Source organism: Anas acuta, chromosome Z, assembly GCF_963932015.1.
Source record: "Anas acuta chromosome Z, bAnaAcu1.1, whole genome shotgun sequence".
Lineage (NCBI taxonomy): Eukaryota > Metazoa > Chordata > Aves > Anseriformes > Anatidae > Anas > Anas acuta.
In genome coordinates, this window is record NC_089017.1 from 70,185,292 (window position 1) to 70,198,034 (window position 12,743).

The 12,743-nt window shown below is 37.4% G+C and overlaps 1 protein-coding gene across 3 annotated transcripts in view; it reads right to left on the bottom strand.

Annotated features, from left to right (window-relative positions):
* The window catches only part of RASGRF2 (Ras protein specific guanine nucleotide releasing factor 2), a 137,524-nt gene that overhangs the window by 22,946 nt on the left and 101,835 nt on the right, over positions 1-12,743 (bottom strand). For all 3 annotated transcript variants that reach the window (XM_068666754.1, XM_068666753.1, XM_068666756.1), the window contains exon 18: positions 11,147-11,253. In XM_068666754.1, the coding sequence (XP_068522855.1) occupies positions 11,147-11,253 (107 nt within the window). The remainder of the gene's footprint in view (positions 1-11,146; positions 11,254-12,743) is intronic.

The window sequence follows — 12,743 nt, forward strand, 5'->3', positions numbered from 1 at the left end:
GAAGTCACACAGGAAGGTGATGCTTAGTTTGGAAAAGCACTGAAATACTGACACTAGGAGGATATATGTTCATTAAAGAAGGTGGTGCCCCAATCACTCTGACAGGGCTTTTTGAGGAAGCTTAGTGTTCAAATTGTCAGCATGAGGTGAGGGATTAGGCTGCCTTCTTGCCCACAAATGCCCTGCTACTCGTCCTCAGTAAAGACCTGGGCATTCCTCCTCTTAAAAGTATCCCCTTTTGAGTTTTCAAAAGTCTCCTCACTTTTACAAGAGCTAATTCACATTCTGAAACCAGCTAGTATTTGTGTATTAGTCCTTCATGATGTTTGTTCATATTGGAAGATTTTAGAGGACAGAAAGGCAAGCAAAATTAGGCTTTGGATAGGATATCAGACACCCCCAAACAAGCAAAAATACTTCTAGATACTGCACTGCGTTTGTTTTATAAAGTTATTTTCTATATCTATTGTCCAAAATGCCTGTTTGAGAAACTAGTTTAACCTGTTTGCCAAAGAAGACAGAGTTTATTTATTTATCTATTTAAGATATAGAAATGGGACTAATTAGTGAAAGTATAAGGAATGTAACAGAACTACAGGAGAGTATTGTTTGCTCCAGTGACTTTTAAAAGAAAAGCATTTGGAATATAAAACTATCAAAATTCAGCTAAAGGAGAAACCTTGAAGAAGACTGCATAGGCTTAAGCAACCATTTTAATTAATATTGGTATTGTCTGTTCAATAGCTTAATGGTTCTAAAAGAAGATGGGTAGTATCCAAGTTATCCAAGAACTGACAAATCTAACGTGCTTATTTAGCATGTTGGATAGAATTCTCAGAATCGGGTAGAATTCTTAGAATTGGGTAGAATAAAAACATTATCAGGATTTTACCTCCAAGTATGTTTTTTAAACCACAGTCCATTGGTTATTTTCATTATATGATTTTTTTTTTTCTCAAAGGTTTGCTTTATTCCGACTATAACAAAAGTTTGTATTTTTTAAAGTTATTGCATATGTGAATCAGGATGGGAAGGCCTCACCTATGAATATAAGACTCATTTAAAAAAAAAAAAAAAAAAGCATGTTTTTTCATGTTTACAGGCTAATTCTCATACATATAGAAATTAATATATTGTATGTTAACAACAAAACATGTTTGTTAACTATCTCCACAAGATAGGATTCCTGAAACAGATGGAAAAACTAGTATTGTTGGCAAACTATGAGGCACTTAGTTGCTAGGGTTAGGACTAGCTTTCACTTATGCTGGCTTTGGAATAAACTTCACTGTGTAAAAACCCACCCCACTAACTTCAGAAAAACTAGAAAAAAAAGACCCTTGATCAGCTTAGCCAGCCCAAACTCTACTGTGCATAGTACAGACTAATAAGAGATTATACACAGGGGACTCACTGGTTTGTGTGATTCTCTCAATCCCATCTATGGATTACACTTCCACACCAGCCTGACTGCAATTAGAAGATGCCACACCATAGCACAATCTTCCCATAGGACAGAGTAGGCTTTATATTGATGCAGTTTCTGTAGCTGTTGTCTTACTGCCCAAAATTTGTGGTTGTTTTTTGTCTGCTTGGTGGAATTCTTTTTAAAACAAAGTGCAAGTTGCTTCTCAAAATGTAAGGAGAAAACACAATGAAAAAAGGTGGAATTCAAAAGACAGTTGGGAAGCTAGTCTATTTTACAGCTGAAGTTAGGGATATACAGAATCCCAAAATGTTAACATGATGAGCAATGGCTAAAAAAATCTATGGAAATCAATTTCACAATATTTAAATCTTTGTAGAAAGTTTAACCTCGGAATTACAAAACCACACCAAAATACTTAGCTATCAATTCTAAACACACTTTATAGATAAATATCTGTTATATTTGCATAGACAGATAACTATCAGATAACAGGTAACTATCTGCTATATGTGTATATTATAGCTACCTCTATTAGGGTCATTGTTTTTGAATATATACTTACTTATTATGTAAATATGTCTATTTATACTATTGGTACATACAGACCGAAATATAGATACCAATAGGTATAGATATACTGTATATGTGTATGTCATATATCTATATATAATTCTAGAGTACTCGTGACATTCTTCATCTGTTGTTATCACCTGTTAACACGTTTCCCTAATTCTTCAGCACTTCTGATCTGAAAGTCTCCCATCTTGCCAACAGCAACAAAACGCTGCCACCATCCCCCAGCACAAGGCAGACTGCAGCACCCAGCAGGCCTGGCAGAAGCAAACAGGCTCCCAACTTTTTGCTGAGTAGAAGTGAAGGCTGAGTAAAGCTGCTATACTCACTTACATTTAAATGGCTGCATGTGTCAGAATTTGGACTATCCCAACATTCAAGGAAAATTTTCACTGAAATTTACATATTGCAGAAAGAATACAGTCAGACAAGAAGTTCTAAATTTTCCAACACGCATTTTTTGATTTGATAATCCTTCATGGAAGGGTACATACCTCTAGTATATTTTAGAATCCATATTAACCTAACGATTTCTGGGGTTTATTTAGATTTCTATTTGGCTCAAGAATAAAAATTATTTAAAATTTTGGTGCAAAAATTCAAGTTCTATTTGTAAGTCCACTATTGTCGGTGATGAGAAAAGGTATTTATTTAATATATACAGTACAAAATCACTTATGAAATGTGCAAATATAGAAAAAATGACAGCAGATTAGTTAAGTGAGAAAGCTGCCCTGGAGTCACCTAGAATAAGAATATGATGTATGAAGTTCTTCACTGATCAAAAGCATTGTACACAAGGTTCAGCATCATTTATCAAAGTTTCCAGCAGTAGAGCAGTGTGGCAACAGGGGGAAATTTATTCATTTTGCTGACACCCACCTGCATTATGAAAGCAAAAGCCTCCTGTCCTGGTTTGGTTAGGACAGATAATTTTCTTCATAGTAGCTGGTATAATGTTATCTTTGAGATTTTTGATGAAAGTGGTGCTGATAACACACCCATGTTTTTATTGTTGCAGAGCAGTGCTTACATTAAGCCAAGAATTTTCCATCTCCTCACACTGTCCTGCAAGCAAGGAGGCTGGGGGTGCAGCAGGAGCTGGGAGGGGACAGAAGCAGGACAGACGACCCCAACTGGCCATGAATGATGAAAGCGGTGCTGATAACACACCCATGTTTTAATTGCTGCTTAGTGGGGTTAAAACACAACACCTCCTTCACAGCTACAGAGCTAAGTCAGTAAGATTATATTTCAAGCAGATTCACAGCCAGCCTGTTGATGGGCACCATCCACTGGACTGGACAGTACTGTTACATTTAGAAAGTGCTTGCACATTCTCTTGCCAGGAGGAGCTCAAAAAGCTGTTCTGCAGTATGAGCAGTGTTTCAGAAGCAACCTATCCAGCTGAGTCAAAAATTTAAAAATAATAAAATAAAATAAAATAAAATAAAATAAAATAAAATAAAATAAAATAAAATAAAATAAAATAAAATAAAATAAAATAAAATAAAATAAAATAAAATAAAATAAAATAAAATAAAATAATAAAGGGGATGATGGATTTGGAATCACTGCACAACAAGACAGACTGTAATGATGGCAGCAGAAAGTGAGAAAAACAGAACTTAGCTGAGCCAACGAGGTTCAACAACAAATTTACTGTAGATTTACTACAGGTGATTATACAGAGAATGTAATTTTCAAGTTTCGTCATGGGTTCAGTGAAACCCCCAAACATTTCCTGCTCCTCTTTAAATTTTCCTCAGTGAGAGGAAACATTCTTCATTTAAACAAGGTGAGGAAACTTGAATAACCCCAGGCAGACAAACGGGAGCTAAAACCTGAGAACTTAATTTATTTGGAAAATATTTTGAGTATTTCAGTGATAAGGACTACAAAGGATACCAGGAGGGAGGGAAGGAAGGAGCAGAAAAGGGGAGGGGACAGAACTGTATATGGAGGCATCATGAAGAAAGCCTAAAGGGAACCACTTCACAGAATAATATTATCCAACCGCAGTGTAACTCTACCTCCACACTGTAAAAATAATTTAAGTTCAGCTTGCAAAATAGACCCAAGATTTCAACTTCTTGGGCATCTGTTTACAAGGCATTAAAAATAAATAAATAAAAGGCAGATTGGCTTCAGAAGCCTGTGATTGCTACGTGAAGAGCAGGAGGAGGAGTACAAGTTGTCAGGATAAATGTAATGCTACACCCTCATGACAGTCTTTGCTGAATAGATTTGGATTAATTGTATTAGTTTCTCACTACTTTTTTATTCTGATTTTCTGTTACATAACATTACGCCCTGAGGAGACGCATGAGAAGTTCACCCAGGAGATCTGCAGGTACACCTGGCTCACCAGGAAGTGCCAGCTGCCCAAGCATCACACCCAAAGTGTACAGGGCTCTGTGATAATCAGAGATGGACAGAAAGCTCTAATCCGCTCACCAAGAATGCCTCCCAAGCTGGAAGCCTTTTTACATGCAGGGAAGAAAAAAAAAAAACTGACTGCTTTCCAATTCAGATTTCCAATGCTGCCACATACAACCCATGGTGTTTCCACAGATTCTCCCAGACGTAGTTGATATTCACACTACAAGCAAGAAAATCAATGCACTGAAATCTTTTCCCTGCCACTTCTCTTCATCCTGTGAATAGCTATATAGTGAGGATCTTTCAGTCCATAAGTGACAAACAAGAGAAACTGAGGAGAGATGTGTTTGAAGGAAATGGGGAAAGCAGAAAAAACAAACATGTAGAAAGAAAAGAAGTGGTCACATTTCTAAAATGCAAGATGAATTAACCAGAGAGGTACCAAATAAGAAGAAATGTCAGTGAGGACAGGAATTATATATTACAGTGAGACTATTATACTATGGCTGTACAATGGGAAAGTTTTGAGAGGCATCTGGAAGAGAAAAAGCTCCAGTGGAGAGGAAGGAGGAATTAATTACTGAAGGGAGAAGTAAAACAACATGAAGGATTAAAAATACCAGATGTGAAAGAGAGAGGAAACTACATGTACAGCTGAAGTCAAGGTTTGGATGCCTCTAAGAGTACTCACACAATGTGGAGATACTGCATGCAGACTTAATGGCCTCTGCCCCCATTTCCAGCAGCAAGCTGAAAATAGCAGATGGGCACAGACATTGAGAAAGACCAGCACTGCTGCTGGCTATAACTGATTACTTTAAAGTGACGGGCTAATGATAAAACCCTGCTGGGAACCCAGCACTGGAGATGACCAGGAGGGGAGAGAGATCTACAGAAAGACTGTTTACAATGAAATTGGTATATTTTCAAATAGATGGATTTTCCCTTACGATTTTAATATATCTGCTCTTATGCCAAAGTGTAAACAGATCGTCATTTCAATGACATCAGTGGAATAACTCTTAATCTTCTATACAGATCGCATTCTATCACAGTTTACTGGAATTACTCTGGTGATGCAGTCCTCTACAACGGTATTTCATTTTCCAGCATAAAAGCACAAACACTGCATACAGTTGTGCTACAGGAGATTTTCGTATCTTCACTTCCAACAAGACATTTACGCATTTGGAAAATAAAAAGATAAAAGATATTAAAATTGGCTTTCAAGGAAAATTCATCCCTGACCTACTCCTAGTTTATTTCAGAAAGCAATCAAAGGACTGCACCTTTGTCTTCTAGTTAGTTTCAAGTGCAAAGAAACAACCATCATTTGGGGAAGAGTGCCAGTCCTGATTCCATGGTATCAGTGCTAGCCTGTCACTCCAGATTGAACACAATTAGTACCAAAGTACAAGCTATGTTAAAAGCATGACTGAGTAATTCTCAGTGCATACAATAAAAACCTTTTATTATCCAAGCACTGTGTAACTTGGTAGTATGAAGAAACCTTGCAAGAATAATCTAGCCACTAGGAATTGTCAGATTAAAGTATTCAGGACTGGTGGGAAATGTGACATCTCTGCCTCTAAGTTCTAGGACTTAGTACATGTAAGAGATTTGCAGGAAGACCTCAGTGAGGAAGGATCTGTCAGGCTCCAGCACAAGCATGAGCAGTGTACCTCTAATTAGTCTGACTGACTGCAAGCCTGGCTACTGTTCTGAGGGTGACTCAGGCTCTCTAAAGGGTCATGGAACATCAAATCTTTATGCTTCTGCTTCATTTGGACAGACCATAGCAACAATTAAGTACATTGCTACTGAATATGCATGTATATTCTGCACATGGAGGAAACTGATGCAAACTTTCTTTACTGAGTGACCAACAGTGAATTGGAAGGTTCGCTTATGGTTCCCTTGCTCTGCCTCACCCTGTGGAAACCTCGTTGTTTCTTCAATCCACAATCTGTATTTTTACATGTCTTTATTTCAGGAAGAACCTCAGAAATTGCTGTTTAAAAACAGAGGCCTCAGGCCCTAAGGATTTGTTTGATATGTAACTAGAATACAGAATATTGTACAGAAATCATTGTGTAAGTGTGATTTGTTCACATTTCTACAGTAAGCTCACTACAGCTTTGCCAGGCATCATACTCGTTACTTTATACATTTAAACACAAGCCAAGTGGGGCTCATATGAATGAATTTTCATGTTATTTTTTGGTTCCGACATACAAAAGGGCATTGGCCAAATCACATGAAAAGATATACTAAAACCATTAGTGCCTAACTAGAATCATCTTTCTTGGACAATTTTCTGTACACAGACACCTTCCTTCTATCATCCCCAAATGGTATCTGCAACTGTATTTGCAAAACCTTCTTTTGAAAACCCTTCACAGTTTAGTTGGCGCGAACAAGAAAATGACTTGCAGGAGGTTATTTCACAGTTGGAGCAAGACAGGAGTCAGGCACCAAAATCATGACCTATACACTCAAAATTCAAGTCTTGGTCTGGTCCCCAGATCTTGTGGTAGCTTCATAACTCACTGACACCATCTGGCAGCCATAGAGTTTGTAAGGGAGTTAAGATTTTCCAATTCATTCCAGCTGAGATCTTCAGAGAGGCCAATGAGAGCAAGCACGCAGCTGTCACTCAAAACCGGGAAGCATGGAGAAGCCAGCCTCTCTTTCCTCATCAGCAGATGTGAAGCCTTTCTCTTTGGACAAGCTCCATTTCAATCTGCTTGTCACAGAAGCAGAAACACTTCATTTTGTATCTTCAAGTGTTTAGATAAAGGACAAGAAAGTATTGTTAAGGAAAACAAGGCTGCAAGACCTCACCAGGATAATGAAAATCATACAAGGAATTTCTCCTCTTTTTCCCTTCCTACTTTTCCATCTCTGGCAGGAGTTAGTGGGAGTTTTATCCTCAAAAGCCCTTTCCATTCTCATCAAAGCTGTCTTCAGAATGACTGTCTGCCTCAGAATTTGTGTTTTCATTGTTTACAACAGGAGAATCCTACGCTGTTCCTCTCAGTTACATTTTAAAAACAAAATGCAAACATGAACACTGCTGTTATTTTGGGCAAAAAGAAAGCTTTGTTGGCCTGTAGGTGTTTGAATTAAAAAGAGAAGAACGGGGAAAAAGGGGAGGTGATGAGAATGAAAAGAACAAAATGTAAATAAAAAATCTAGAAAACCTAAATAATCCATCGTTCGTACACATAATAAAAAGAAAAATAGCAATATGGGTTTGATTCCTCTTGCTCAGTGTGGTAAAAACAAAAAGTATGTGTCACATTATGCGAGAATGTTTTTTCCAAATTTTTATCTGTGCCTTGGGAGCTCCTGGAGACATTAATTAGTTCCTTCTGCCCTTCTGAAAGGGCTGCAAAATTGGCATCACTATATATTTACTCAGATTTTAAGTGAGGCTCCTACAGTGAATGACCCAGGTTTTACAAATAATGAATCCTTTTTCTAAGCATTATTTAGTATGATTTCAGGATAACACAACTGTTTTATGAAAGCATATCCTCTCTAAATAAGCTGAATTGTTAATTTTAATGATTTTGTTTTCTGCCCACAGACATGTTTTCATATTAAACACTGTCCATGCTCAGATAAATTTTTAAAAGCACATGCTTAAAAAAAAAAATCAACCTAAATTATACATAACTGTGGTTTTGACACAGTTGCAAGATACTGTAGAAAGCTTATTCATTCCACAGCCCAGCAAATTAAACATTTCCAAGACCCATCCAAGGACTGGATAGAGGAAAGTGAGGAAACACAAAGCTTTGAACCATTTGTTTGGACAGTATCTCTGTCCCTTGGTTCATGCACTAACCCTGACCCATGTTATTATGCTCTAGAGAGTAGCAGACTGCAGTAAGCCAAAGGGATCCAGAGGGAGACATGGAGGGTAGGGGATGAGTAAGTGGGATGATATATGTAAGCACACTTTAGACAGATGGTTGTACATTACTATCTTTACATTATACACATTTCTGAACATAGGTTGTATACTCTTATGGGACTGTACAGCATCTGATGTGCACATTGCACCAAAACACTATCAATCAGTACAATAATTTAGGCAGACAAATAACTTGCAAATAAATTACTGTTATTGGTGGATCAGAGAGCACTGGAACTGAGATGCTGTTATGCTGCAGAGCTAGTCACATGCTGCAACAATAAACATGTCTGCAGCAGCATTTAGTACCTTCAAAGAAAAATTAAACAAAGCCCCACAATTTACCTATCTAATGTTTTTTCCATCTTTTTATCAAACTAATGAGGAAATGGCACTTTTGCAGAAAAAGTCTGGCAAAGTAGATCATCTTTTCCAGCAGCACAGACTAGTAATGATGACAAGGACCGAGGCACATCACAGGGAGAAGTCTATAGTGAAGTAGGAGAAACTTCTCCAGAGGACAGAAATTGTATATTTGATGTTTGCAACAAGAGCAAGTTCAAAGCCAAGCAGAAAGAAAATGGTATCAGCAAAACATTGAATTACAGGTTTATCTTTGAAAATCTCAGCTTCTTTTGCCAACCTCTTCTTCTTTTAAGAGAATAAAACCTGCCCTTGGTTGTTGATGAAGGTGAAGGATGTCTTAAATGCACTAAGTGGCCAGAGCTTGATGCAAATACCTTAAAATGTGATAACATTTTTGGATGATCTGTTGATCCCATAGAATTTTAGTACTGACATTGTTTCATTATTTTGTAAATCTAATAAGCATTTCTTCAGCACATACTAGCAGCTAAGTCCTCTGGCTTGCAGCTTGTGTTGTTGTAGAAAGAGGCTCTGAGCTACTGCTCTCCCAGGACTATACATCTTTACAGCCAACATTTCATACTATTTGTCCAGAAAATAATTCTTCACTTGTCTTCCTTAAAGCAGTCCTGACCATGTATTTTTGTGGCAGAAACTAGTCAGTCATTTCTGTTTTCTTTAGGTCTTGTGTCCTTCATCTGCCCCTAGTCTCTCAAGTAAACAACAAAAAAGGTGATTACATGCTCCATTGCTGTAGCATTCATTAGTTGATATGCAAAAGCCCCTACATTTTAAAATATTTGCTCTATTGTAATATTGGATTAAGAGAGCTAGGAAATTAATATCTGACAGCTTTGCCATGGAAAAAATAAAAAACAGTGAGTGACTGCAGAGACAAACAATAGCTTCCACTTTGACAATGCAGTGCTGAACTTTTACCCAGGTGCTCACGAACCTGCTCTTCACTTACAGTGGGAGGGACTTTGATCCACCAGCCCTTGCTTAGAGGTTCAGGGAAACAAGGGCTGTGGGATGCCTGACTGGCAGTGAAGACTGAGGCAAAGAACCTCATGAGTGCCTCAGTCTTTGCCGTGTCTGTCATTATCAGTTCTCCCTTCTCCTTTATCAGAAAGGGAACAATCTACTTGGCCCTTCTTTTCTGGCCAATGCACCAGCAGAATCCCTTGTTCCTTCTTGCTTCCCTTGCCAAGCTCTGTTCCATCTGTGTCTTGGCTTTCCTGATCCCATTCCTACACCTCTGAATGGCATCCTCATACTCTTCCCAGACCACATGCCCTTGCGTCCACTACCTGTGCATTTCCTTTTTAAACTTCAGTTTAACTTGTTGTTGACAATTAATGTAGACAAAAATCTGATGCCAACCATCATTTTCACAGGCACATTAATCAACCGTCATTTAATTAGCATAGAGGGTCAGCTCAACTCAAAGAACTAATTATTTATTGTGGCAGGGACACAATGAGGATGTACAGTACACTACTGTAACACAGAGCAGGAGTAACAGACTTCTGTCATTCCCACTACAGCTCAAGATTTTGCCATGAAGTGATTTTCATTTAACAGTAGCCAAACAGAGTTTGGTAGATAAACATTATTTCCAATAACTCAAAATGTTTACTCACTTCATGATACCAGGAGAGGTTTTATCAACTTCTTCTTTGCCATTCAGCCTCTTTAATACATTTTTATTACTTAGGCATTTCCTACTGGCTTAATCCTCTAGTAAACTTAACCTCTATGAAAATTACAAGGAAAAAAGGAAATTGCATTTGACATAGCTTAGGGATATGGTTTAGTGGGGACTGTTAGAGTTAGGTCAGAGGTTGGACTCGATGATCTTGAGGTCTCTTCCCACCTAGAAATTCTGTGATTCTGTGATTCTGTGATAAGGGAGTGTTGCAGTCATCTGCACAATAGACCCTGTTTTGATCAATGTTTTTGATTGCTATCATGGAGTGATAAAGCAGTCTGCAATTGCAACAATGTACCATCTATCCAAGGCTTGCAAATTTTCCCTGTACTTCCATAATGTTCTCTCAGTATCTTCCTCTTTCTTTCTTTCTGTCCCTTCTTCTGTCCTTCCCTCCTGGTAGTTTCCTACGTGCATGCCAAAATCTTCCAACATTTTCCTCACCTAGCAGGACATTGCTATACACAAAATTCTACTAGCTACTCAATTTTGTGAGTGTGTAAGAGATTCACAGCCCTATATGGGACTGTAGAGGGACCATCATGAAGGACAGGTGCATCTTGCTGGATATGCCTCAGAACAAACATATAAATATCTGCACACAAGCACAAGCATTTTGACACATTCAATAAAGGTAACTGAAGTGAACAGACTCTCAATATTTTGTAGAGAGAACCAAATCACATGAATTCCTTGAGTGGACTGAGGTCAGCTTGTATCTTTCCACAAATGTACTACAAATGGAGAGGATGAGTGAGGATACCTGAGAGTGCTTGGAGACCCAGTGACGCAAGACATTCAGGACACGATTTGTGGCTGCTCTGCGTATTATGAACTCTTTGTCACACATGCGTTCAGAATTGTTAAATCCTGTGAGGCAAAAACACACACAAGAATTAAAAAGTCAACAGAGGTACCAAACCAGGTTCTTCAAATACCTTGTTAATATCTTTGGTAAAATGAAGGCTCACAGCACATTAATAAGTAATAAAAGGAAAGAAGCTTTTTGCAAAATCAGTAAAATACAGACTTGCTCTTCACAACTAATAGAGCCACTGACTTGGATCACTATTCAGTTTTAGAAAGATAAAGAATATTTCCTAGCATCATTAGACAGATCTCCATTTGCTACAAAAGAAAGTAAAAATAAAAAACATGTCAAGACCAAAAACATACAGGGCCTGTAATCAAGCAGAGTACAGAAGGAAAGTGAGTATGATTTAGAAGAGGGAAAGCAGTAAAATTTAGAAGTGATAAAGAAACAAAGGAGGACAGTAGTTTAAATATGGTGGAGAAGAAGGTCAACATGAGGAGTGTTCCTTCATAAAAGCAGTATTGTACAGGCTTTACTAGTCAACAGAGCATGTTCAAATAAGCAGTTTATTTTTTTTTACCACTGGAGTGACAAGAAAGTGGGAAGGTATACAGAAAACACATTCACTGACTGAGCTGCTTGAAAGCAAAGATTAGTCAACTGCAGCATTACACCACACATTTTGTAATGATAACTTCTGGTTTTAGTCAGTAATATTTACTTATCAATAAATGTTTTTAAAAAACAAGAAAGTTTCCTATTACATTCATAGCACTGTTACTTTCTTTTCTAGTTGTGCCATAGCTCTGTGAGAAATACAATCTGTATACTAATAATGACTACATTGAATACTGTGTTTTTTTCTAGAAGAAGGTAACTCTGAAAATACGTTTGAGAAGTTTATGTTTTTCTAGGGTTTTGTTAGATTTGATCTCATGCTGTCCGTTTCACTGTAGAGTCCAGGGAACTACTGGAAAATCCCTTCTGTGTGACCAGCACTTTGCAATTTTTTGTCATAAAAGCTGTTCTAAAGCCTGTGTATTATTAGAAATAGCAAAGGGAGATTAAACATCTATTTATTCTATGAAAAAAACAAAAAAAAAAAAAAAGAAAAACAACAACAACAACAACATTGGAAGTATTCTTAGAGGCTAGTATTAGTTTTGTTCTATTTTTATTAGAGAAAGTTATTACAGACAGTCCAAAAAATCCTAATTGCTGTTCTTCATTTTCAGAAGGATAAGAAAGGAAAAAAAAAAATAACTGCAGTCTTAACATCTTTTAGTATATGCTGGACCCCAAATGGATCCTCTATGCTTATGTTTTATGGAAGTTTTTAAAACTATGTCATATTACATTATAGTTGATATCTAAGATTTAATATCAAAGAAAGTTTCATATTAAAACATCTTTCGGAATTTAGCTGCCCATAAGCAGTACAGTAAACAGAATCTCTGAGGCTTTACTCAGTAAAAGGTAACCTAGGCAACATTTTGTGTGTTAATTTTCTATGCTTTTCACAGTTAACCTCTTGCAGAAGCAATTA